General features: G+C 50.7%; 1 protein-coding gene across 2 annotated transcripts; it reads left to right on the plus strand.

Moving 5' to 3' along the window:
- Positions 1–295: 295 nt before the first annotated feature.
- Positions 296–23,807, plus strand: PPP2R2D (protein phosphatase 2 regulatory subunit Bdelta). 2 transcript variants are annotated; one of them, XM_014257716.2, is made up of 10 exons: positions 296–419; positions 635–730; positions 11,348–11,445; positions 13,554–13,719; positions 14,755–14,867; positions 18,279–18,456; positions 19,018–19,182; positions 20,599–20,768; positions 20,846–20,937; positions 21,851–23,807. In XM_014257716.2, the coding sequence occupies exons 1-10, from the start codon at positions 413–415 to the stop codon at positions 22,128–22,130; spliced, it is 1,365 nt and encodes a 454-aa protein (XP_014113191.1). In that variant the 5' UTR covers positions 296–412; the 3' UTR covers positions 22,131–23,807. The 2 variants fall into 2 exon arrangements, with proteins under 2 accessions (XP_014113191.1, XP_087915705.1); XM_088059579.1 differs by having other exon boundaries at positions 305–419; positions 638–730.
- Positions 23,808–24,454: the final 647 nt, after the last annotated feature.

Genomic DNA, 24,454 nt, shown 5'->3' on the forward strand with positions numbered 1-24,454 from the left:
AGCGTTATCTCCCCGCGGTGGCGGGCCCGCCCCGTCCCTTCACGTAAAGCCACGTTTGGAGCGGCGCGTGTGGAGCCCCCGCTGCCGCCTGGGGAGCGCCTCCGCAGCCGCAGCACCAAGACCACCCGTTCTTCCTCCTCCTCATGTTCATCCTCCCGCTCGTGGTGCCCCGCAGGCCCCGCATCCCGGCGGGCCGGTGCCGGGCCGGAGCCGGGCTCACAGCCCCGGTGCCGGGCTCACCGCCCCGCGCGCTGCCCGGCCCGCCCTCCCTGAGGGGAGCCGGCGGTGACGTCACGGCCGGGCCGCCCGGCAATGGGCGCCATTTTGAAACCGCGAACCCTCCCGCGGCTCCGGGCGGCTCCGTCCCGCTCCCGGCCCCGCTCCCGGCCCCGTTCCCGCGGCTCCCCCCGCCATGGCAGGTCTGTGTCCGCGCTCCGCGCTCGGCTCCGCGTTCGCGCCGGGATGGGCCGCGGGTCGTCTCCGTGTGGCCGCGGGGGCCGGCCGCAGGCCGGGCCGCGCCGGGCGGCACCGGCGGGTGATGCGGGAGCGCGGCGGCCCCGAGGGGTCCGGGCCGGGGGTCGGAGCGGAGTCTCCTCTCTCCCTCCCTGTCTCACCGCCCTTTCTCCCTCCGCAGTAGTGGCGAGAGCTGGAGGCGACGGCGGCGGCAACAACGAGGTGCAGTGGTGCTTCTTGCAGGTGAAGGGAGCGATCGACGAGGACGTGGCGGAAGGTGAGGGGAGCCCCGACACGCTGAGCCCTCCCGGGCGGCCGCGGGGCAGCGCCGCAGCATCCCCGGCCGTGCCGGGGGGTGTGTGCATGACTAAGCGAGCTCCCACCCGTAGAGCATCGCAGACCAGTCACTCCAGGTCTTTAGTGCGAATTCCAGAATCCCCAGATAGTTGGGGCTGGAGGGGACCTCTGGAGATCATCCAGTTCAGGCTCCTGCCCAGGCAGTGTCACCTGCAGCAGGCGACACGGGAACGTGTCCAGGAGGGTTTGGAATGGCTCTGGAGAGGGAGACCCCAGCCCCTCCCTGGGCAGCTGTTCCTGGCTCTGGCCCCTCCATGCAAAGAAGTTTTCTCATGTTGGGCTGGAACTTGCTGTGCTTTAGCTTCTGGCCACTGCTCCTTGTCCTGTCTCTGGCACCGCTGAGCAGAGTCTGGCACCGTCCTCTGACAGCCCTTGGGGAGATTTGTATGGATTGATGGGATCCCCTCTCAGCCTTCCCTTCTCCAGACTGAGCAGGCCCAGCTCCCGCAGTCTCTCCTCATCTCAGAGATGCTCCAGTCCCAAAATGACCTCTGTGGCCTCTGCTGGACCCTCTCCAGCAGCTCCTTGACATTCTTGTCCTGAGGAGCCCAGAGCTGTGCCCGGTTCTGGGCTTAGGATAACTGTCTCCAGTTCTGGGCTTGGGATAAAAGGTAACAACAGTGATATGATACAGGGAGAGGAAAAAAAGAAACACCAGTGGAGTCTGTCAGGCTTGTCAAGTTTCGCTCTGACGCACAGAGAGTGCAGCTCTGTCATTTGTGCTGCATTGAAAAGTGCAGTTTAAAGGGTTCCTGCAGCTGTAGAGAGATTTGATTCCCACTTGTTAACGTTTGGGAGCTATAAATAGGGATATTAAGCAGGGAAAAAGGGCATACCTTCACATTTCTCTGAAACTTTCCAAGCGCTTCGTGTTTTGGACAGAGTAGAAAACAAGAAATGTTGTAACTGGGAAAAGAGTTTTCTGTAGTGTGCAGAACCTGGGTGGAGTTTTGCTTGACTCTGATGAGAAAGTTCTTTTTTTGCCCCTAAATTTCCTGTGTTCTAAGGCTGGCAGTGCTCCTTCTAAAGTGTGAATTGACTTACTGGGCTGTATGTGCTCAGCTTGGGTTTGGGATTTTATTTTTGTTACTGGATGCAGTAAATATTTTTCCTTGCTGCCTGCTATGGGGAAATTGTGCTGACAGTGTTTTCGTTTTCATGCCACTTGTTTGGCATTCCATTTAAAATAATGGCCATGGGAGGGATAGACTGAAAACTGCTGGAGAAACTAGGCTCACTCAGTTGTTTTCTTCCTTTTTCTCCTCCTGTATATTTTGTAGCTTGCTCTGAAGTTCCCAGAAATCTTGTAGAAATGTATATATAAGAAGCTTTTATGTTTTTTTAAATGGTTCTTTTTTCTCGGATCTGTCACCTCTGTGACTAAAAGTCAATTCTGCATGAGTAAAAGATACAGTCCTGGAATCATCTGGCTCCTGGGGGCACCTTGCTTCCCAGGTAACTCCTGAGCAGGTAAATCCTGAGTGTGGTATTGCACAGAGCAGAAAAGCTCCAGGAATCACTCAGCACCTGGTTTTGCAAAGCTACCACTAAAGTTTCATTTTCCTATGGGAATACAAGAGCTATTTACAGGCTTTGTGACTTTCTGGTTTTATTTTGATTTGTGGCCTTTCCCCTCTTGTTACATTTTGCCTTGAGATTGGAATTAAATGTAAAGAATATGCTACTTATTTGCTAATAATTGCCCAAATTTAGTTCACTAGTAAGCATACAGATACATTGCTAGATCTGGGGCCTCAGTTAGGGATGTATTTACTCCTTACCATCTTTTAAATCCTCTCTTACCAAGCTGCACATCTAAACCTGCTTGATGGACAACTGTTGCCTTGACATAGCCTTTGAATTGCACATGCGTTTTTGTAACAGTGCAAACTTGCTACTGCTGTCAGTCTTTGGTCTACTCTGTGAAAAAACAGCTGTCTAGAGGATGAGGACACCGTGAAGTTGCTGTCCAGGTGGTCCCACACAGAGCATTTTGCTGGATTTTCTTAGAGGTTTATTCAGGACTTGAAACTGCTCAGCCAGGCAACTTTACCAGAAAATCCTTTCTTTTACGGTGCAGTTCTAACATAGATTTTATATTGCATGGTTGTTTCTCAGGTGTCTGCCTTCAGCACAAACACTGGGACAAGTGGCTGTATCAGATTGGCAGCTGGATTTTCCTAACTGGGTCATTAATACAGAAAATCACTGTCTCCTCTTTGTCTTGTCCGTGCCTTGCCTTTCCTCGGTGACTAATCCCTGACCTCTGTTCAGGCTCTGTGTCAGGAAAGAGAAGGGCACTGTTCAGTCTGACCATTTCTGAGAGACCAGGATAATCCATCACTTATTGAACATGGATTTTTGTGAGGGGCTGGATATGACTTTTCTAGAACAGAAAAGTTTAGTTGGATTCAGGGAAGAGGACTGGAGGATAAAACAGAAAGATCTAATATTGGGGATGGCAGCAATCATAATTTGAAAACAAAGCTAATTAAAGGTTGGGTTGTAATTTTGTTAGTGTTAACCACTTGACTCCAGAACTTGCGCTGATTGCTCTTGGAACTTGTAATTCTTGGGTTGCTTTTTTTGTAGAAAGACCTTTCTAAATAGAGAATATGAATGCTGCCAGAGGCTTTATCACTTCCATGATTTCAACGTTGAAGTTTTGCGTGTTCAAAATTGTCCTGTTTTGTGCAAGTAAAATGTAAATCTGTTTATTAAATAATGTACGGATATACCCAAATTCCTCTGGGCCAGATGTTCTGCATCTAATCCATGACCCCTTCTGGATGCAGTTCTGTATCTCCAGTTAACGATCCAAGAAATAATATATTTTTTTTTTTCTTTTTAAACTCTCCAGATAGTGACTGGTATTGATTGACTGCCCTGCCAAACTGAGACATCCCTTGTTACTATCACTGCAGCCAACTCTCCTTCTGCTTTTGCTGCCTGTTAGGTGCTGGGTCAGACACCTCAGCAGTTTGCCAGGAAGCAGAACACAAGGAGCAAAGACAGCCACAATCTAATAAAAATATATTAGCCTGTAATCCTGAGCAGCTACCAGTGATTTAGAAATGTTCTTTAGAAATTGTCTTTACAAACCAGTGGTTTAAGACATTCTCATGTGTGGTTCAGGAATTCACTTCGCCTATACTGTTCTTAAATTCTGGCATGGTTTTGTGCTTTAAAAAAACTCTTGCAGTAGAGGTGCAGCTCTGTGATGTCTGGTTCAGTTGCATGAAGGGAGTTGCAGAATTGGTTGTAAGCTTTAATAATGTCTTTTTTCTGTAAGAACTGGAAAATAGGGGACTAGTGACTACAGCGCCATGTGGTGGTTGCTGTCACCGTCCATCACTGGTTATGCTGGAGGTGGCACTGAGCTGCAGAGGGGCAGAAGGTGGGCTCTCAGCTGGGTTTGGGCTGGGATTTGCCTTGGAAGCCAGTGCTGTGCCATGAGCAGGACCTGGGATGCCTCTTTGCCCTCCCTGAAAGCTCAGGGTTACCCAGAGCAGCTGAGGTTGCCCTGCATCCCTGAAGTGTCCAAGGCCAGGCTGGAGCAGCCTGGGACAGGGGAAAGTGTCCCTGCCATGGCAGTGGGATGGACTTTGAGGTCCCTTCCCACACAAAGCAGGCTGGGATTCCATCATTAGATTTTGATGAAACATGAAGCTTTGGTAAGATGTAGGTTATGAAGAGTGAAGAGTTTGAATAAGCAGTGAATATCAGTTGCAGAGTTGTAAGTGGGATTGCAAAACAAAGCACTTTGAGTGGTGGGAATACAGTATTAGTGCAAGTCTTCCTGTGTGAGAAGTGGGAGCCACTGGATTTGTCCCTGCAGAAGGGCAGGCTGGGTGCAGAGGGAAAAGTCTAATGAAAAATTACAAAACCCACTATTTTTATAAAGGATGGGAAGGTGTGAAAGCTTGAAAGAAAAATTTCATTTTCTTATCATGTTAAGACTTCTATGTGCTCCTGATAGAAGTACACCCAAAACCATCACAATGAGCTACTTAGAAAAAACTAACAATAGCATGAATTAATTAAATATACTTCTAGTAGGAGAAAGCTTATTGGAATTAGTCTTCCAAAGGTTAAAAAATAATACCGAGGCAGTAGATTTGCACAAAGAATACTGGATTATGTCACGAATCTGAGAAGCAGCCTCCATAATTTCTCATGGCTTGTAGGGAAGGCAGGGCGAGCTCTGCAGGCAGGAGAGGAGCACATCTGTGTAACTGGGCTCTGGCTTTGCTGCTCCTTTTTGTGCCGTGCTGGTCCCCTTGCAGTGACACAGCCGGACAGCTCCGTGCTCCCCAAACTCAGAGACAGCTTTTTTGGGATATCATTCACAGCACTTCAGTATCGGGTCACAGTCTAGTTCCACTGGCAAGAAAACACAAACTGAGCTTCATGGGGGAATGGCACTCGCTGTCTGCCATGAGCTGGAGCTCGGGGTGCTGTGCCATCCCTGAGGGCTGGCTGGGGTGCTGTGCTGTCCCTGAGGGCTGGCTGGGGTGCTGTGCCATCCCTGAGGGCTGGCTGGGGGTACTGGAGCTCGGGGTGCTGTGCCATCCCTGAGGGCTGGCTGGGGTGCTGTGCCATCCCTGAGGGCTGGCTGGGGTGCTGTGCCATCCCTGAGGGCTGGCTGGGGTGCTGTGCCATCCCTGAGGGCTGGCTGGGGTGCTGTGCCATCCCTGAGGGCTGGCTGGGGTGCTGTGCCATCCCTGAGGGCTGGCTGGGGTGCTGTGCTGTCCCTGAGGGCTGGCTGGGGGTACTGGAGCTCGGGGTGCTGTGCCATCCCTGAGGGCTGGCTGGGGTGCTGTGCCATCCCTGAGGGCTGGCTGGGGGTACTGGAGCTCGGGGTGCTGTGCCATCCCTGAGGGCTGGCTGGGGTGCTGGCAGCCCCTGGAGCAGGGTGGTGCTGCTGTCCCTCTCTCTGCCCGCCCTGTGCTCAGCTCTCCCGGCAGAGCAGCCTGTGTGCTCCTGCAGGAGCCAAGTGGCTCAGCTCCAGGCATCCAGGACACACAGGAGCTGGCAGGCTTTCCCACACAACTCCAAACAAGATGTTTGGAGTTTGCTGTGGCCTGTCAGCAGCAGCACTGACCTCAAACAGCTTCTGCTTCCCGGCTGGCTGGTGCCCTGCTCCTGCTTTACCTTAAATCTATTCAAGGATTTAAATTAGTCCCAAAAGCAGAATCATTTTGGGCTAAGTTAAACCCTGCCAGGTGCCTAAAGGCAATTCAAGCCATTTCACAAGTGATTCGAGTATTAGGGCATAAAAGAATGTTTAGACCTGCCAGATATTTGAAGTTGGCAGAGTGTTTAGCAGTGTAAGCTGAGAGAAGTTTGGTCTAGGCAAAACTATACCCCTTTGGCTTATTCTCCTGATTTCTGGTACCTCTCACTCCTGTGTTAAAAATTCAAAGAAATCCTAAAAGTGAAAATGTAAAAATTGAGTGTATAAGGAGACATTCTGAAAAATAGGTGATTTGAGTAACTTGGATATATATGTATATTGTCAGGTGGTTATTGGCAGCTGTAAAGTTTGGCTCATGTTTCAGTACAATTGTGATTTCTATCAGCTGTTAGGAAACAGCGTTTTAGGAGCATTCACAGCAAGAGCAGTCAGTCCCTCCCCACTGCAAGGTGACCCACTGTTCCACTGGCTGTCCTGGCTGAAGGGGACAGCCCTCCTCCACCTGGTCAGTGACATGGACAGGGAGGAGGGAGAGCCTGAGGCACAGAAGTGAGTGCTGGAGTCAGAATCCTGCAGAGAAATGGCAGCACTGCCTGCCTGCCCATCACAAGCAGGGTGAGGAAGGCTCTGTTGGGGCAGGGTGCTGCCAGGTGTGCTGTGGTACCTGCAGCCATCCCAGCTGGAGAGCTGTCTGCCTTCACACCCTGCTTCCCTCTGCCCACCCCAGAACCTTCCAGTGCTGCTGCATATCCCTGGGAATGTTTGGGAAGTGCAATTACTGCAAACCAGTGACAAGCAGTTCTGAGGCCCTGTGTGTCTGGAACTTGTTAAGCTCCAATAGGATTTTGGTTTTTAAACATTTTTTCTATGATTTTCTCTTTAGCAGGTGCTGGTCTCTAAATTGCTACATTTTCTTTGATAATCTCTTCCCTCTAAAGGGGCTCTCTGTTTTTTTTCACCTATCTTATTTGCTCCTATTATATTTTTCATTTGAGGAGTCTTTTCTGAGTCACTCTGAAGTGATGGCTCCTTGCTGTTCTCGCTGCCCACATTTGTCACCTGTGGTCCCTCAGAATGGTCTGTTGTCCCTGTCTGTTGCAAAGAGAGTTGTGTTCCTTCTGATGTCGTGTCACACAGTTCAGCACAGTGTTCCAGGGAGATCCCAGTGTCTGCTCTCTGAGTTGATTCAGGAGCACATAACCTGCACTGATCCCTGCTGCACGCTCTTCTTGCTTCTCATCCATTGTGGGAGACCACCCAGTGCCTCCCACAGCTTTGTCCAGCCACAGGGTAACTCCAGCTTTGTAGGATAACAGTGTTGGAGGGAAAGGTGTGTCACCTTTGAGCTTGATCACAGCCACAGAAATCCTCCCTCTGCTCAACCCCCGCTGGCAGTCTCTGCCAGCCATCTGCCTGCAGGCCAATCCAGCCATTTCCTCTCAAAGCAGGAGCCTCTGCAGAGGTTTCCCTGGACCTTACAGCAGTTCCTGCTTTGGTCCCAGGGTGGGCCATGGAAAATGGGGCTGTGCATTCACACTCCTCTCCAGGGAGCAGGACAGGAGCCAGGTTTGCAGGCAGGCATTGTTCAGGCTGTGTGCTGAAATGGTACATACTTGGAAAATTCCAAGTTAAAATGCTCTGGAAGCTGGAGCAGCCTCCTTTTTAGATGCTGTTAGAGAGCTGTGAGTGGTTCCTTTTCCCTACATGTCTGAGGAGTGGGTTTGTGATGGAAGGCTCTGAGCTGCTCAGGAGGATGGGAGGCACTGGTGTTGACCATGTGTCGTTAGCGTTGGTCCTCAGCATGAGCTGCAGATTCCTTCTCTCCTGGGTGAGCCAGGTAGTTCCACGTTTTCAGGTCTGGATTTTAACCAGAGCAGCAATGCACAGCCAGCTTAGAGAGGAAAAGTTCACAGGAGCTAATTTTAGGCACCTGAGGTAGATGTGGATCTCTTTGCATTCTCCATTACCTCAACCTAGAGCCCAGGCGTTGATACTGGTGTCAGAAATATCTAGGATGAATCCTGGGGGGATTAAGTTAGTTTGCAGGTATAAGCTTGCTGTTATCTCCAAATCCTAGCAAAAGCTTGTCTCTGCCACCCCGGCCCCCTTCACTCCCTGCAGAACTTGCCCAGAAGGCTCTGGAGGCTGTAAACTTCCCAGAATTCTGGCAGCAGTTGTTTGTAGGTAGGTTTGCACTCAGCAGAGATGGTGAATGGTGAAAGGCTCAGAGCACTCAAACTGAACTTTGACACATCTGTCAGAGCTGTCCTGAGGCAGGGAACAGGCTCCACCACATTACTGTAGAGCTGGGTATTTGTGTAGGGATGGTGTTTCCTACCCATGGAAGTGAGCAGCGCTCTGGGATTGGGGGGAACTGCAGAATCACAGTGTAGTTGCCAGCAATCCTTTTAATACACCAGCTGTGAAAAGAGCTCAGAGTTTCTTCTCTGGATGCAGTGTAAGATGCAAGTTGGAACTCATTTCCAGAAGTGAGGCTAAACATGAATTTTTCATGTCTGGAAAGAAATAGTGCCAGACTTGTATGTTACTGTGAAGTCCCAGGGATTGCTGCTCTCCTTGGTTACAGGAGGAGGATTTACATGGATGCAGAGCACGTCCCAGCCCCACAGGAACAGAACTGGGGGGACAGTTGGACAAATGTCTGTTTCTAGAAAAGCAGTAGCTGAGAAGAGAGCCTTGGGGTGCTGTTGGTGAGCAAATACCACCCTGGTTTGACTTTGCCCAACCTTTCCCACATTCCATTGGCAGTTATTCTGCTGGCATGGAGAGGAGGCTGAAAGTAAGGCAGGGGGATAAGCCTGGTGCTTGTGTACCTAAGAGGCAGTTATGACATCTAATAAAAAAGCTTAGAAATCCCAGAGTTGTTGCAATGATGAAGAACCTGCAGAGGTTTGCTTTGTTCTTTCCTAAAAGTTTTAAGCTGACTTGGAAGTGAAGCACAAATGTAGGTGGGTGAAGTGTTGAGCAGAGCAGGGATGGTTTGGAATTCATCCTGTGCTTTACTTGGAGTCTTGAAATATTTTTTTTATTTCACCTGCTTTGAGATGGTAGAGTGCTGAGGATAGTGGGTGGAATGATTTGGGGGATTGATCTGCTTCAATTAAACATGCCTATAGGGAAAACTTTATAATTCATGCATTTATGGATAAAACAAGTACAGTGCTATTAAAACAGGTGATTGCTCATAGTCCAAATTTTGTAGCTTAGAAAATATTTGAAGGAAGCTTCTCTATTTTTGTCCTGCTGTGCCTCCCCAGTTCCCTGTTCCCTAGAGCATGTTGGTGAGACTATTTCAGTGATTGTTCTTTACCCTCCTCTCGCTGTACTTCTTGTTTCAAGCCATGGAATTTGGGTAGTGTCTGTGTTTTGGTGTGTTTCCACACAAGATTCTGTTTGTCTGGATGGCACTGCTGAGGAATAATGGCTGTGTCAGCAGCTGGTTTGGGCATTTTTGGGAAACAAAAATGATACATGGATTATTTTGAGCAAATGATTGTGTGAATACTCCAGGAGAAAATGTGAGGAACTAATAATAACTTTTTTCCTTTGTAAAACAAAATGGAAAAGTAGCTTTTGTGACTTTGAGAGAATTGTATGTGTCAAGGAGGCATTTGCTCCTGCTGTTATACCTGAGTCTCCAAGAGTAGAAGGGATCTTTGCTGGAAGGGCTTGCAGGTGGCTCTGGTATTGGAATATTAGTTTTGCTAATAATAAACTTTCATTAGAAGCCCTAACTCAAGGGCTTCTTCATATCTGAGTACTGAAAATGTCATAAAATTCTCAGTGAAGTCACTTAAGTGCTTACCTTCTCTGTTTCTTTTTCCTTGGTTTTCCAGGGTGTCTTCTAAAATCTCCATTATAGATTAATGTATGATTAGTAATAACTGATAATTGACTGGTAATTCCCTTTAAAGAAAGGTGACTGTAAAACTGGATGTGTCCAAAAGCTGGTTAGTAATGTGATATTGAAGGCTGGCATAAATCTGTAGAACGATGGTGTTTATTCATTTGCTTAGTCTTTCTAAATAATCATTTTTTTAATCCAAGAAGGTAAAACATTATCTCTACATACTAGGAAAAAAACTTTCAAGGTTATCATTGATAAAAGATGAAAAATGAATTTATATTGAGAAAACTGGTTAGGGTTTCTAATCACCTTCCTCATGAGAGTGGGGCATTATTGAAAGGAATTTCAAAGATAGGACATCAAAATCAATACAGGAAAGGAGTTTCCAGGGAGTCTCCAATTGCACACTCTGGAACTAATTGATATCATACACTTCAAACCTCAGAATTTTGCTATCTGCATCGTAAATGCAATATTTGATGTGAGCAGGCCCAGCAGGAGCAGTGTTTGCTGAGTGCTTTGTTGGGGTTGTTACCATCTGCCCCAGCCCCAGGACAGACATTTCCAGCTCCTTATCTCACTCCCCTTGGCTGGGGTTGTTCAGTGGCAATTATTTCTTTATTGCCACCTCCCAGAGGGACTGGGGCTGCACTGGGGGAGAAGCACCAGCACTGCAGGTCCTGAGGGCTTTTCCTTTGCTCTTCTGCTTCCATGTGTCCTTGCAGGTGCTTCTGCAGGGAGCTGGTTCAGGAAGCTCCACTGGAAGAATTTTGTTTCTATTTTCCCCCTTTGGCTGAGGGGAGCTGCTTGTTCAGGCACCTGAAGTAGCTCCCTGAGTGCTTGGTGTGGGAAAGGCAGGTGTGCCCCAGCCTCACCTGGATCAGGGAACGCTGCTCCATGGGAGCACCACACCTGGCAGGAGGCACACACTGGGGTGGGATCCCTGGGGGGAGCTCAGGGCAGGGACAGCCCCGTGGACACTGCAGTGTCACTGCCCACACCGTGGGGAGCTCAGGGCAGGGACAGCCCCATGGACACTGCAGTGTCACTGCCCACACCGTGGGGAGCTCAGGGCAGGGACAGCCCCATGGACACTGCAGTGTCACTGCCCACACCTTGGGGAGCTCAGGGCAGGGACAGCCCCGTGGACACTGCAGTGTCACTGCCCACACCGTGGGGAGCTCAGGGCAGGGACAGCCCCATGGATAATGCCCACAGGCAGCACACACACCTTGGGTTCCTAAGCCAGTGTGCCTCTGGTGACTAAAGGCCCACACTGAGGAATGAGTAAGTGTTTTAGCTTGTCAGTAAAAGTGTGTCAGGCTTTGAAACATGGCTGCATTTGGGGATGTAGATGAAGAATTGTGTCATTGCATTAATATGAGTTGTAATGCTTTTTTGTGCTCAAGTCTTGGAACTTCTTGATTTGCTTTCCACATTACAGTGCTGGTTTATTTCTGTTCTCTTTACAGCTGATATAATTTCAACAGTTGAATTTAATTACACTGGTGATCTTCTTGCAACAGGAGACAAAGGTGGCAGAGTGGTTATATTTCAAAGGGAACAAGAGGTCAGTGACTCGAAAAACAAAAGTGTTGTTACTACGCTGTTCTTGTGTTGCACAGTCTCACATCATCTGCTCAAGCCCTGAGGTTTAAGTGGAGAGTTTTCTCAGAAAACCCCAAGTTAGCCAAGTTTATAAATATGTGCCCCGTGCTGTACTTGGTAAGTTGATCTAGCGAGGGTTCCCCTCCCTCCAAAAAGAAAAGGGTCCCCAAAATCCAAGTGAGCTCTTTATATGTACTTGGTGTCCTCAGTGTCGCTTTGCAGAATTTGGACCTTCTCCTAAATTTTTCCACTGGATCAGGCTGGTCTGGAATAAATCACAATGTTTTGGGAGAGAATGTAAAAGAAGTACAAGGACTACAGGATAGGGTGGTTAAAAATTGAGGATTTAAAAACAGTGGGAAGAGCCAGTCCTCCGGAAGCACTTGAGCATTTCCCATCAGGAGAGCAGGAGCACTGTCCCTCCTGCACTTGCACAGCTCTTCTTCATGGAGTTCAGCTGTGTGACAGTGCTGTAATGTTCCTGTGTGTTCATCCTGAGCCACACCCCTGAGCTGGGATACCCCGAGCTGCAGTGGGGATGGGAAACATGCCCAGTAATGAAAAGTAATTGTCATGTCTGGGAGGAATCTGGGATTGTATTCCTTAAAAAGTCAGGATTCCACATGGCAGTTCTCACCAAAGTGGCTGCTTATCCTGTCCTTTGAGGAGTTGAGGGGAATTTGAGGGTTTGGGCATTCTCCTGGGTCAGAAATACCAGAATCAGTCATGGAATTTTAATTCAGCTTGTCTGTACATGAATATTGCAAATCTTCAGGTGCTGTGGGATTTCTCCAGCAGAACCCCTGTGCTCCCTTGTAGGGCTCAGATGATGCTCTGTTAATGAACACCTGGCGTTCTCTCATTTGCATTTCTCCTCTCTGTGCTGCTGCTCACAGCCCTGGCCCACAGGTGCCTCGCTGCTTGTACTGGGAGGTGCTGCTGAAATCTTACAGCTCCAGGCTCACTCATCATTTACTCAGGGTGGCCAGAGACTTAACTAAGGGCCACAGATAAGCTCAGAAGTGCCTCAGGAGCATCCTGAACTTCTCAGGATCTCAGACTTGCCTGACATGGAGGGGGGCTGTTATGGGTTGGCTCTCAGTTGTTCTGTAAGGCAAAACCCACCTGTCACGGCACTTCCTCGGGGAGTGGGGAAAAACAAACCCCAAGTCAGACTGTTCACACAGGAATATTCAGCTGTCTCCTTGGGAACATATGGAAACTGAGGGAAGAGATGGGAATGAGGAACATTTCTTTTGTCACGTGCAAAACTGCAGGAAAGAATCTAAAATAAGTGTATAATGTTGGAACCTTAAAATAATAACCATATTTTTTACCCAGTTTGGATTTAAGACTAGGTTAACTAGATCAGTGACAGCTTAGGGTGGTTTTACAGTTCCCCAGACACTTGGGTTTGGGAAGGCACCCTGGAATGTTCTGCATCATGCCCTGGGCTCATAGGACTTGACTTCACTTGCAAGCAGCAATTACTCCAACCAAATGTGTGAGGAGAGAGGGAAAGCACCGGTGCCAAAGCAGCTCACTCCAAGTGCTGGGAGCTTCTGGATGGGGTCAGGTGAGAGGAACCTGCCCAAAATTCTTACAAGTCAGTGGCGTGTAGGGAGTAAAATCAGGTGAAGTCTGAGAGTTGAGAGTGTGGAAGCTCCACAGCAGTGAGACACTGCAGGGCAAACTGCACCCCTGGGGCTGTGCTGCACCACGAGCCACTGACACCAGCTCACTTGGGAAGCCTGATAACAAGTTGCCTCAAATCTGATAATGCAAATCTGGGAAACCTTGGGACTTTGCTCTCTGTTCCTTGCTCCCACACCCACCACACAAGGATAGCAAAGCCTGAAGGGTGCACAGATATTTATACATAAAGCTACGTTTCTAAAGGGGAAGGCTGTGTGCACTGTATTGATGCTAAACTGGGTACAATATCACAGACTGGAGATTCAAAATTCAAAAGCTGGTGTTCTGATTGACAATTTCTAGTGCTTGACTTGTATGAGCCATTTCTGAAGGACCCAGTGACATCAGCCTCAAGAAATGCTCTTTTTCTTGCAGACTAAAAGCCGTCCTGTCTCTCGGGGAGAATACAATGTTTACAGTACCTTCCAGAGTCACGAGCCTGAGTTTGACTACTTGAAAAGTCTAGAAATTGAGGAAAAAATTAATAAAATTAGGTGGTTACCACAACAGAATGCTGCTCACTTCCTGCTGTCTACAAATGGTAAGGGCCCTTTCTTTTGCACAAAGAACTTGGTCATTGGAATATTGCCTCACCTGTCATACGCTTGGGGTTTTTTTCTGACATGTTTTGGGGTTGTTTTAATGTCTTCTCCAGCTACATGCAAAATATATTTTGATTGTAATGTTGGCTGTGTGAATCTTGGGTCTGTTTGGTTTTGGTGCATCATGGAGCATCTGTAAATGGGATAGTAGTACTGGGGATGTGGGTTAGTGGGAACAGTTAGACTCATGTCTTAAAGGTATTTTCCAACCTAAACTATTCTGTGGAAAAAACTTGCTCCTATTATCAGAGGAATACATTATTCCTAACAGTTTGAATCATTTTCTGAGGTCATGGTGAAATTCTAAAAGCAGGAGGACTTCTGTTTGCTGGTTGGTGCAATTAAAATAATTTCCTCTGATAGAAGTCTTAATAAAACATTCTTTAAACTGTCATCTGAAATGCTCTGCAGGAGTTTGGGGAGGAGAGGTTTGGCTCCAGTTGCCAAGGATCTCACCGTTGGGTGAGACAAGTGTGCACTCACTGGAACACTTGGAGCATTTCCCTGGGAACACCTGGGGAGGGCATTCCTTTAGAACCCCAAGCAGTGGGGCAAATCCTGGTCTCTGCCTGTGGCTGGCTCTGAGCAGGTACCTGGGACAAAGCTGCTTTCCTTTAGGACAGTTAGTATAAGGAATTCATGTGTTTGTTGGGTTTGGGCCCTAGCAGTGGTCTGTTAATGTAATTCAGATAATCATCAGGGCTTAGGGGGGAATTTTGGTAACTGGTGTGTGAAACTCTGCCCAGGCAGTGGCATTTGGGTGAGTGGAAGGCACAGGGCCTTAGTGCTCAGGCACAAATTGGGATCTTATTCAAACTGCACCTCACCTTGTGCATAAAGAACTTCATCAGGGTCCTTCTGCTGCAGGCAGTGGAAACACAGACAGCTCACTCGTGTCCACTCTGCTGAGTCCATATTTAGTGATTTGCTTTTGTATTCAATTCATTCTCAAGCATGTGAATTTTTGGTTTTAGATAAAACTATTAAACTATGGAAAATAAGTGAAAGGGATAAACGAGCCGAAGGTTATAATTTAAAAGATGAAGATGGAAGACTTAGGGAGCCTTTCCGAGTCACAGAACTACGGGTACGTCTCTGCTCTTTGACTTTATGTATCTCTCTGCATGCTCTTCTTTATCTTCGTGCTGCCAAACTGAAATGTGCAAATCAAAAATGGTGTTGGGGTCAGGGTCATTGAAAACCTTCAGAAAAAAAATGGAGACACTTCATTTTCTTACATATAAAAACTGTTAAAAAAAGTTCCTCTGGAAAGCTTGAGGAAAACTTTCATCACTATAAAACTGTATTTCTAAGAGTATAACTCAAAAATTAGAACAGGGTGGGTAAAGGTGTGTTTGTTAGAGCAAATTCCAAGCATTTGGATAACCTAATGTGTGCTGGAATAGTCTTGGACATCATGCTGTAGTGGTAGGGTTAGTACTCCAAACTTGGAATCACTTGGGGCAGGAGCCCAAGAAATTAAAGGTGGGGTTGGGTTTTTCCTGGGGTTTTATGTTGTTCCACCATCAGCAGGAACAGAAGTGTGGCATTTCTTGGGGGTTTGTCTTGCTTTTGCTGAAGTTGGACATTGAACAGAGGATTTGGGTCTACAGAAGGCGTTGGGAAAGGATATCCACTGCCTCAGCGTGTGCAAGCCGGGGTTGGATTGAGTATTCCAGTGAAAGCAGCTAAACCCAAGGACATCCCTTAGGATCCAGTGGTAAAAGGAGGTCCCTGTGGGGTCCTGGGTTCTTCAGCCTTGCCCTGCTGGAGCAGCCAAGGAGTTGGTGAGAGCAGGCACCAGCTGGGGCGTTGGAGGGGCACTTTGGGCTCCTTAAGGCCCTGTCTGCACAGGGGAGCAGCAGGAACCTCTCCAGTCAGTCCCCTGCATTGCTGCTGCTCTGGGCTGCAGCCCTTGCAGGCACTGCAGCCTGGGAGAACGGCTGATGCATGAGCCAAATCTGAGCAAGAGCTGGCTGGAGGAAAAGCCTCACGTGGAAGTACCTTCATGTGTTAAATGCTCAGGGTTTGGAGAGCCAGAGTGCTCCAGGAGCTCTGGGGCTCTGTTGGCAGGTTTTGTTACAGAAACACAGTGCCCATGTTCATAGGGATGTGGCCATTCAGGAGAGGCAGCACTTTACACAGAGACAGTGGCATTTCCAAGTCCCATTCCTGATCTTTCCCAGTAGAGCACCTGGGCTGTCCCAGCCAGGCTGGGAGAACTCTAAGATAGGACTAATAAAAAGTAATGGATTAATTGTAGTTGATAGGTGGATGTAAACAGGCTGGGAGATAGAAACCAGGAGAGCAGGTAGGGAGCTCTGGGATGGATCAGTCCTTGTTCCAGGAAGACAGGTTACCTAAGGCACCCCTGAGCTCTGCTGGCTGTGGGAGCAGGACATCCAGGTGTGCCTGAATTCCTGCTGACTGTTCATGAATAAATTGGGAATTTTCTTGGAGACTGTTCTTGCCAGTTTCCTGAACACCCATCTGAGGTCTGGGGACATTTCTAAGGGCTTGTTTCTATAATCTCTGGATGCCATTACAAACACAGCCCATGTGCTGTTGGGTGAGGCACCAAGGGCTGGCTTTGACTGGGAGGTTTCCTGTTGGCAGTGTCCAAAGTCAGCATCCACGTGCTCTCTCAGTATTTTTCGTGCTCAGGGGGTTTCAGAAGTGTTTAGTCACTGAATCAATACAGAAACCTGTGCAGTGCAATTAATTAATTGCCATTAAACAAGCTGTGGGGTTCAGGGCTCAGTGTTGGCGCCAGTTCTGTTTAAGGTCTTTATTGATGATCTGGCTGAGGAGATTGAGGGCGGCCTCTGAGTTGACAGCATGGAAGGTGAGTGGGAAGTGCATCTGCTGGAGGGCAGGAAGCTCTGCAGGGGAAACTGGACAGGCTGGATTTGTGGGCCAGGGTAGGGGTAGAGTCCCCATCCCCAGAGGGCTTTCACAGCTGTGTGTTGCACTTGGGGACAGGGGATAGTGGTGGCCTCAGCAGTGCTCAGGGAATGGACTCAATCCAGAGGGTCTTTCCTAAGGCAGCAGTGACAGTGCTGGCTGGTGTGTGGGGTCAGCAGTGACCCTGTGTGTGTGTGGGGTCAGCAGTGACCCTGTGTGTGTGTGGGGTCAGCAGTGACCCTGTGTGTGTGTGGGGTCAGCAGTGACCCTGTGTGTGTGGGGTCAGCAGTGACCCTGTGTGTGTGGGGTCAGCAGTGACCCTGTGTGTGTGTGGGGTCAGCAGTGACCCTGTGTGTGTGGGGTCAGCAGTGACCCTGTGTGTGTGTGGGGTCAGCAGTGACCCTGTGTGTGTGTGGGGTCAGCAGTGACCCTGTGTGTGTGTGGGGTCAGCAGTGACCCTGTGTGTGTGGGGTCAGCAGTGACCCTGTGTGTGTGGGGTCAGCAGTGACCCTGTGTGTGTGTGGGGTCAGCAGTGACCCTGTGTGTGTGGGGTCAGCAGTGACCCTGTGTGTGTGTGGGGTCAGCAGTGACCCTGTGTGTGTGTGGGGTCAGCAGTGACCCTGTGTGTGTGTGGGGTCAGCAGTGACCCTGTGTGTGTGTGGGGTCAGCAGTGACCCTGTGTGTGTGGGGTCAGCAGTGACCCTGTGTGTGTGGGGTCAGCAGTGACCCTGTGTGTGTGTGGGGTCAGCAGTGACCCTGTGTGTGTGTGGGGTCAGCAGTGACCCTGTGTGTGTGTGGGGTCAGCAGTGACCCTGTGTGTGTGTGGGGTCAGCAGTGACCCTGTGTGTGTGTGGGGTCAGCAGTGACCCTGTGTGTGTGTGGGGTCAGCAGTGACCCTGTGGTGGGTGGTGTGGGGTCAGCAGTGACCCTGTGTGTGTGTGGGGTCAGCAGTGACCCTGTGTGTGTGTGGGGTCAGCAGTGACCCTGTGTGTGTGTGGGGTCAGCAGTGACCCTGTGTGTGTGTGGGGTCAGCAGTGACCCTGTGTGTGTGGGGTCAGCAGTGACCCTGTGTGTGTGGGGTCAGCAGTGACCCTGTGTGTGTGTGGGGTCAGCAGTGACCCTGTGTGTGTGGGGTCAGCAGTGACCCTGTGTGTGTGTGGGGTCAGCAGTGACCCTGTGTGTGTGTGGGGTCAGCAGTGACCCTGTGTGTGTGTGGGGTCAGCAGTGACCCTGTGTGTGTGTGGGGTCAGCAGTGACCCTGTGTGTGTGTGGGGTCAGCAGTGACCCTGTGTGTGTGTGGGGTCAGCAGTGACCCTGTGTGTGTGGGGTCAGCAGTGACCCTGTGTGTGTGGGGTCAGCAGTGACCCTGTGTGTGTGGGGTCAGCAGTGACCCTGTGTGTGTGTGGGGTCAGCAGTGACCCTGTGTGTGTGGGGTCAGCAGTGACCCTGTGCTGGGTGGTGTGGGGTCAGCAGTGACCCTGTGTGTGTGGGGTCAGCAGTGACCCTGTGTGTGTGTGGGGTCAGCAGTGACCCTGTGTGTGTGTGGGGTCAGCAGTGACCCTGTGCCCAGCCCGTGTGCTCTGTGCCCGCTCAGGTGCCAACGCTGAAGCCCATGGACCTGATGGTGGAGGCGAGCCCGCGCAGGACCTTCGCCAACGCCCACACCTACCACATCAACTCCATCTCTGTCAACAGCGACTACGCCACGTACCTGTCTGCAGACGACCTCCGCATCAACCTCTGGCATCTGGAGGTCACCAACAGGAGCTTCAGTATCCTTTGGTGCCCTCTCACAGCAGGTGCAGCCCAGCTGCCTGTGTTTAAGAGAATCGCTTTAATGTTACTAATTAGAGTGGGTGTTTGAAGCCAGGGATAAAGAGAGGATTCTGAAGTCTTGAGGTGTGATGCAGTGAAAGCAGACTTTGGGATGCTCAGTTGTTCCTGAGGGCAAGCATGCTCCCTGTGGAAAGCTGTCAATAGGAAAGATCAGAGAGGGTTTGATTTCTAAGGAGAAATTGAGGAATTGTGGGAGCATCCCACCCTGGCACAGGTGCCCAGAGCAGCTGGGGCTGCCCCTGGATCCCTGGCAGTGTCCAGGGCCACATTGGGCAGGGCTTGGAGCAGTCTGGTGCCTTCCAACCCAGACCATTCTGGCATTCTGTGACCTGTCAAATCCAGAGTTCTCCAGGCTCTCCCCTACACCTGGACCTGACACAGGGTGGGAAGGAAGCTCTTGCCCCAGTTTCCTACGTGGCACTTTAAAGCTGTGTGACCGGTGAGCGGCCGGAGGGGCGCGGGTGTGAAGCGTTGCAGGCCTTGACCAGCTGTGGCAGACATCGTGGACATCAAACCAGCCAACATGGAGGAGCTGACAGAGGTGATCACAGCAGCTGAGTTCCACCCACACCAGTGCAATGTCTTCGTGTACAGCAGCAGCAAGGGCACCATCCGCCTGTGCGACATGCGCTCGTCAGCGCTGTGCGACCAGCACTCCAAGTGTGAGTGTCCTCCCCCTGCCTCCCTGCCTCCCTGCCTCCCTGCCTCCCTGCCTCCCTGCCTCCCTGCCTCCCTGCCTCCCTGCCTCCCTGCCTCCCTGCCTCCCTGCCTCCCTTCCATCTTTCTGTCCTGCCCTCCAGCCATGCTGCTCTGGGCGTGGGGGACCTGACCTCTCTGGGGAGCGACAGGGCCACAGTGCTGGGGAGTGCTGGGGACATGTCAATTGTCTTGTTCTAGGCCACCAGCGAGCACAAGTGTAGCATGAGGCACCACCTGGCTGCTCCTGTTTACCCATTTTTGCCTCATAAACTGACAGGAGCGAGTGAGCACCAGTGAGACCTGTCTGCTGGCCACTCTCAGGCTGGCTGCCCCTCAAGGTGTCTGCTCACCCCGTGCCAGCTCAGGGCAGCTCTTTCACCTCTGTGCATCGCAAACTGGGCTGATGCTGCCAGAGTCCCTGTCCCCTGTGCAGCTGCTAGGATAGGATGAATCCTTAGGAATACACCCTGGAAGTTTCCAGGGATGCAGGGTGGCCGCTCCTTAGGCTGCTGAGCCACCAAAGTGTGAGCAGGTGAGGAAAGCAAGCTTTGCAGTGGGGGCCATGAGGATCCTGCCCAGGCCTTGCACACAGCCTGTTCCTGTTGCTGCTGGCAGAGCTGTGCTCTAGCAGTGTGCCCAGCCCACACTGACACTCACAGGCCAGCTTCCTGCAGTGCAGAGAGGATTTCTTGGTGCTGGAGGGAAGTACTTGTGCAATGGGAAGTGACAAATGCGAGGCCACCCCACTGATCTGGCTCAGTGTTGCATTAAATCACTTAAATTAAAAGCACTTTATTTTTAACTGCTTGTGACTGAATCACATCCTGCTGCAAGGGGTCTGTCAAAAATGAGTGGCTCAGGAATCTCTGATTTCAGAGGTTGACTTGTGGATTTAAACAACACATATGTTGATCTCTGTAAAATCACGCAAACTGTGTTGCAAATGTAGCTGCTCACATTTCAGTGGTTTGTTTAGTACAGCTGTGGTTCAGAGCTAAAGAAGAGTACATGGTCCAGTGGTGTCCTCGTGTTTGGGTCGCTGCTGTTGCCATCTGCTTCTGTTATGGGTGATGTGTAGATCAGGTGTGGTGGTTACAGTACCCACTGTTGGCTGCTCTGGTTGATCCCCAAGACCTGGGAGTTGTGGTTTGCTGGTGCTGTGCTCCAGCTGAATGTTGGAGATGGACATCTGGCAATCTAGAACATCTGGTGACCTAGAACATCACAGCGCTAAAAAAGAGATTATTCCTGAGAAGTGTCTAACAGAAACTTTCTTCAAAAGAAACTTGTCACTGATTTAAAGTTTTCCAGTACTGAAAACAGTGGAAGCTGTAAGAGCTGGCGTTGGTTTCACGTGGAACTGTGTGTTCTCTCTGCAGTTTTTGAGGAACCTGAAGATCCTAGCAGCAGATCATTTTTTTCAGAAATAATATCCTCGATATCTGATGTGAAATTCAGCCACAGCGGGCGATACATGATGACAAGAGACTACCTGTCTGTCAAGGTGTGGGACCTGAACATGGAGAACAGGCCCGTGGAGACCTACCAGGTACAGCACGCACGCGCCCCGAGCCGTCCCCCGTGTCCCTGTCCCTGTGCGCGTCCAACGCGTGTCGCTGTCCCCAGGTGCACGAGTACCTGCGCAGCAAGCTGTGCTCCCTGTACGAGAACGACTGCATCTTCGACAAGTTCGAGTGCTGCTGGAACGGCTCCGACAGGTGAGGGAGGGCTGAGGGCCGGGGGCTCCGCTCTGCGAGGGGGGAATGGAGCGGGGGGTGCCGCCAGCTCCGAGTCACTGAGGGCGCAAATCCCTGGAGCAGCAGCTCACTCACACCAGCGGCACTGCCAGGGCCAGTCCTGCCCCTGAGCCCCCTGACACCCCACCTGCAGAGCTGAGGCCCAGCACAGGAGGGACCTGGAGGCACCAAATGATCCGAGGATGGAGCAGCTCTGCTGGGAGGAAAGGCTGGGAGAGCTGGGATTGTTCACCTGGAGAGGAGAAGTTTGGGGTCACCTCACTGTGGCCTCACAGAGCCTGGAGGAGCCAAGAGGAAACACAGAGAGGGATTTGGGACAATGCTGGGAATGGCTCCCAGTGGCAGAGGGCAGGGCTGGATGGGATTTGGGGCAGGAATTGTTCCTGGCAGGGTGGGCAGGCCCTGGCACAGGTGCCCAGAGCAGCTGGGGCTGCCCCTGGATCCCTGGCAGTGCCCAAGGCCAGGCTGGACATTGGGGCTGGAGCAGCTGGGACAGGGGAAGGTGTCCCTGCCATGGCTGGGGTGGGGTGGAATGAGCTTTGAGGTCCCTCCAACCCAGAGCAGTCTGGGATTTCTGTTGACAAGGGACAAAGGGATAGAGGAGCACCAGGAAAATCTGCTTTGCTCACGTGCAGATGAACAAAGTGTAACTGCAGCTGAGTGCCAGTGGCAGGAGGGGACAGCAGGGGAACACCTGCTGAAAGAGAAGTGGTGCAGGAAGCAGTGCTCAAGTCCCAGAGGAATGGAACAGGTGTCCAGTGGAGAGGAGTGGAATGCCATGGCCTGGTGAGCGTGGCCTGACAGTCACGTGTAAGACAGAGAGGAGGGAGGGATTCTATTCTAACAAGATCTGCCTTCCCTTTCCTTGAACCAGTACAATCATGACTGGATCTTACAACAACTTCTTCCGGACGTTTGAGCGGAACACGCACCGGGACACCACCCTGGAGGCCTCCCGGGAGAGCAGCAAACCTCGTGCCATCCTCAAGCCACGCAAAGTGTGCACAACTGGCAAGAGGAAGAAGGACGAAATTACCGTTGACAGTCTGGACTTCAACAAGAAGATTCTGCACACAGCATGGCACCCAACAGATAACATCATCGCTGTAGCTGCCACCAATAACTTGTATTTATTCCAGGAAAAGGTTAACTAAGGATGGCTGCCCGCGGACAGAGTCTCGTCTCGCATAGTTCAGCTCAGTTGTTTATCTGTAACAGAAGGCCTTGTCCTATCAGTGAGGAACATTGATGCACTTACTTCCCTTGAGCTATCGGAGAGCATCTGGCCTGGCTTTGAGTCCCTGGCATGGTTCTGCCTTCGGTGGGGTGGGAGCGTCCACGCGGCTTTCGGGGAGGGCCCTCCGAGGCAGAATTGGTGGACAGTGCTCAATGAGGCCAACACTCAAAACAAATGTATTTATTGATGTCTGAGCCTTCCTTTCCAGTTTATAGACCAAAAAATTTAACACCTGAGAAGAAAAAGTTGTCATAAAAGTGTAATTTCTCTCTCGCTCTCTCTGCTGTAATATTTGGGCCTTCCAGAACATTTCTCGTGCTTGATGCCTGTACATTCCTCCTCGGGCCCGGGGCCAGGGTCTGACCTCGGAGCGCTGCAGGGCTTGAGGTGGGTCTAGGCAGGTGTCCATGGCTATTTACTCACCAACTGTACCTATAACCACACCTTCTGGTGGAAACCACTTAATAAATAACAGCCTATCAAACCTGTTCTTAGAGCTGGAGGGATGTATTCAGTCTTGTTTTTGTATTGCATGTCCTGAGCTGGTGCAGAACAGTTCTGGTGGCACCTCTGACAGGGTTTGCCCCAAAACACCGAGTTTTTGGCAGACTAATACAAACTTTTTGTGTAGTATTTCAGATTCTAAATTTAGAGTTTCCATGGCATTGTCATAGAGTTGGAGTTGCACTGGATTTGTTGTCAAAGGCTCTGTGTGTGCCAAGTAGGAGATGGAAAGGGTCCTAGAAACATCCACAGCCTTAACCAAGTGTCGGCCTTGCACGGAGGGAACCAAAACATCAACACCTTCTCTGCTCTGAGGATAAAAATGCAGCTTCTCTGGTGCATCTGATCCTCAGCCAGAGACAGACCTGACGTGCATTATGGTTTTTAACCTTTTTAGTATTTGTCACGAAGGGAACAGTTTATTTTAAGTATTTGGTGTAGTATCTTCTATTTCCCCCTGCAGTTCCAGAGCCGCTCTGGGCTGGGCTGCCCAGGGAGGGCCACGCTGAGCCCAGGCTGGCGGGACAGCAGCTGCTGGAGCTCTCTTGCTCACTTGTTTTAAGCCTTAGGTACTGTTTCTTTCTTTGTTTTGTTTTTTTATTTTTCTTCCAAAGAGGCCTAAATCACATCCCCTTCCCCCGGATGAGCCCAGGGCCAACAGGACAGTCCAGCAGCCCCCGGCAGCCAGAGGCTGCACTCTGCCAGGTGCCTGCAGCCTGGGAACTCCTTCCCAGAGCCCCAAGCTTTCCCCCAGCAAGCCCCAAGTGTGGTTACACTCCGTTCTCCCTGGAACAAAGGTGTGTTCCAGTCCCAAGAGCAAACCGCGGCCGTCCCGCCCCTCCCGGTACCGCCCCCGAGCCCTGGGTCCCAGGAAGGTGGGAAGGACGAAGCCCGAGGTTCTCCCAGGAAAGGCTGGGTTCAGCCAGTTGGTTGTGACACTCTGGAACTCTGGAGATGTTGGAACTGGGGGGTCGCTGAAGCGTTGATCCGACCGCGTTCCCAACGCCTGCTCGAGCCGATCCGTGGGGTTGTACATAATTGTTCAGTTCTTTTGACCAAAAAGTTTAATAAATTTTAAATGTTTACCTGGCCTTGCTCCCTGTGTTTTGACATTTCCTTCTGTGTGGGAGGGAGTTGGCTGGATGGAACCCAAGGGGGTGTTCCTAGTTGGGATGTTTGGGGTGGCCAGGGCTGCTGTCCCTGCTCCAGGACACAGCAGCACCGGCCGGTTCTGGATCTATTCCATCAGCAAATCCAAGTGGAATGGCAGTAAAAAGGATAGGATGGAATCTCCTATAGCCCTGTTTGCTTGTACCACTTTCAATTAGCTCTTGACAATTCTCATGGCATTTTTATCCTTTTATCCAAAACCAGATTTTAGTGTCAAGTCTGATAAAACCGCTGCCCAGCGGAGCACCTCGTGCCCCCTGTGGGAAGGGGTGGAACTGGAGGGGGCAGAGCTGCCCGGGCTGGAAGGTCCCTCCCAACCCAAACCCTGCTGGGATTGTTGCTGGGATTGTTTCTGGGATTGTTTCTGCCCCGTGGCTTTGGGCAGGCCCGGACAGGAGCAGCACCCGGCCACGGCAGCTCACGGACAGGGGCTCAGCCTCGGTGACGATTGTGCCGTGAAATTCAAACTAAAATCACTTCAGCCAGGAATGAGTGAGCACGGAACGTTCCAGTACCTGTGACCCTCACTGTGGCCGAGCAGCGCTGCCCCAGGGGTGTGAAGGAGCT

The sequence above is a fragment of the Pseudopodoces humilis genome, chromosome 9 (genome assembly GCF_049639895.1).
Source record: "Pseudopodoces humilis isolate 2021_Gansu_Grassland_sample_001 chromosome 9, ASM4963989v1, whole genome shotgun sequence".
NCBI lineage: Eukaryota > Metazoa > Chordata > Aves > Passeriformes > Paridae > Pseudopodoces > Pseudopodoces humilis.

Coding starts and splice junctions, on each gene's coding strand:
- PPP2R2D (XM_014257716.2), top strand. Junction 731..11,347: donor CGACGAGGACGTGGCGGAAG/GTGAGGGGAGCC, acceptor TTCTCTTTACAG/CTGATATAATTTCAACAGTT. Junction 19,183..20,598: donor GTGCGACCAGCACTCCAAGT/GTGAGTGTCCTC, acceptor TTCTCTCTGCAG/TTTTTGAGGAACCTGAAGAT.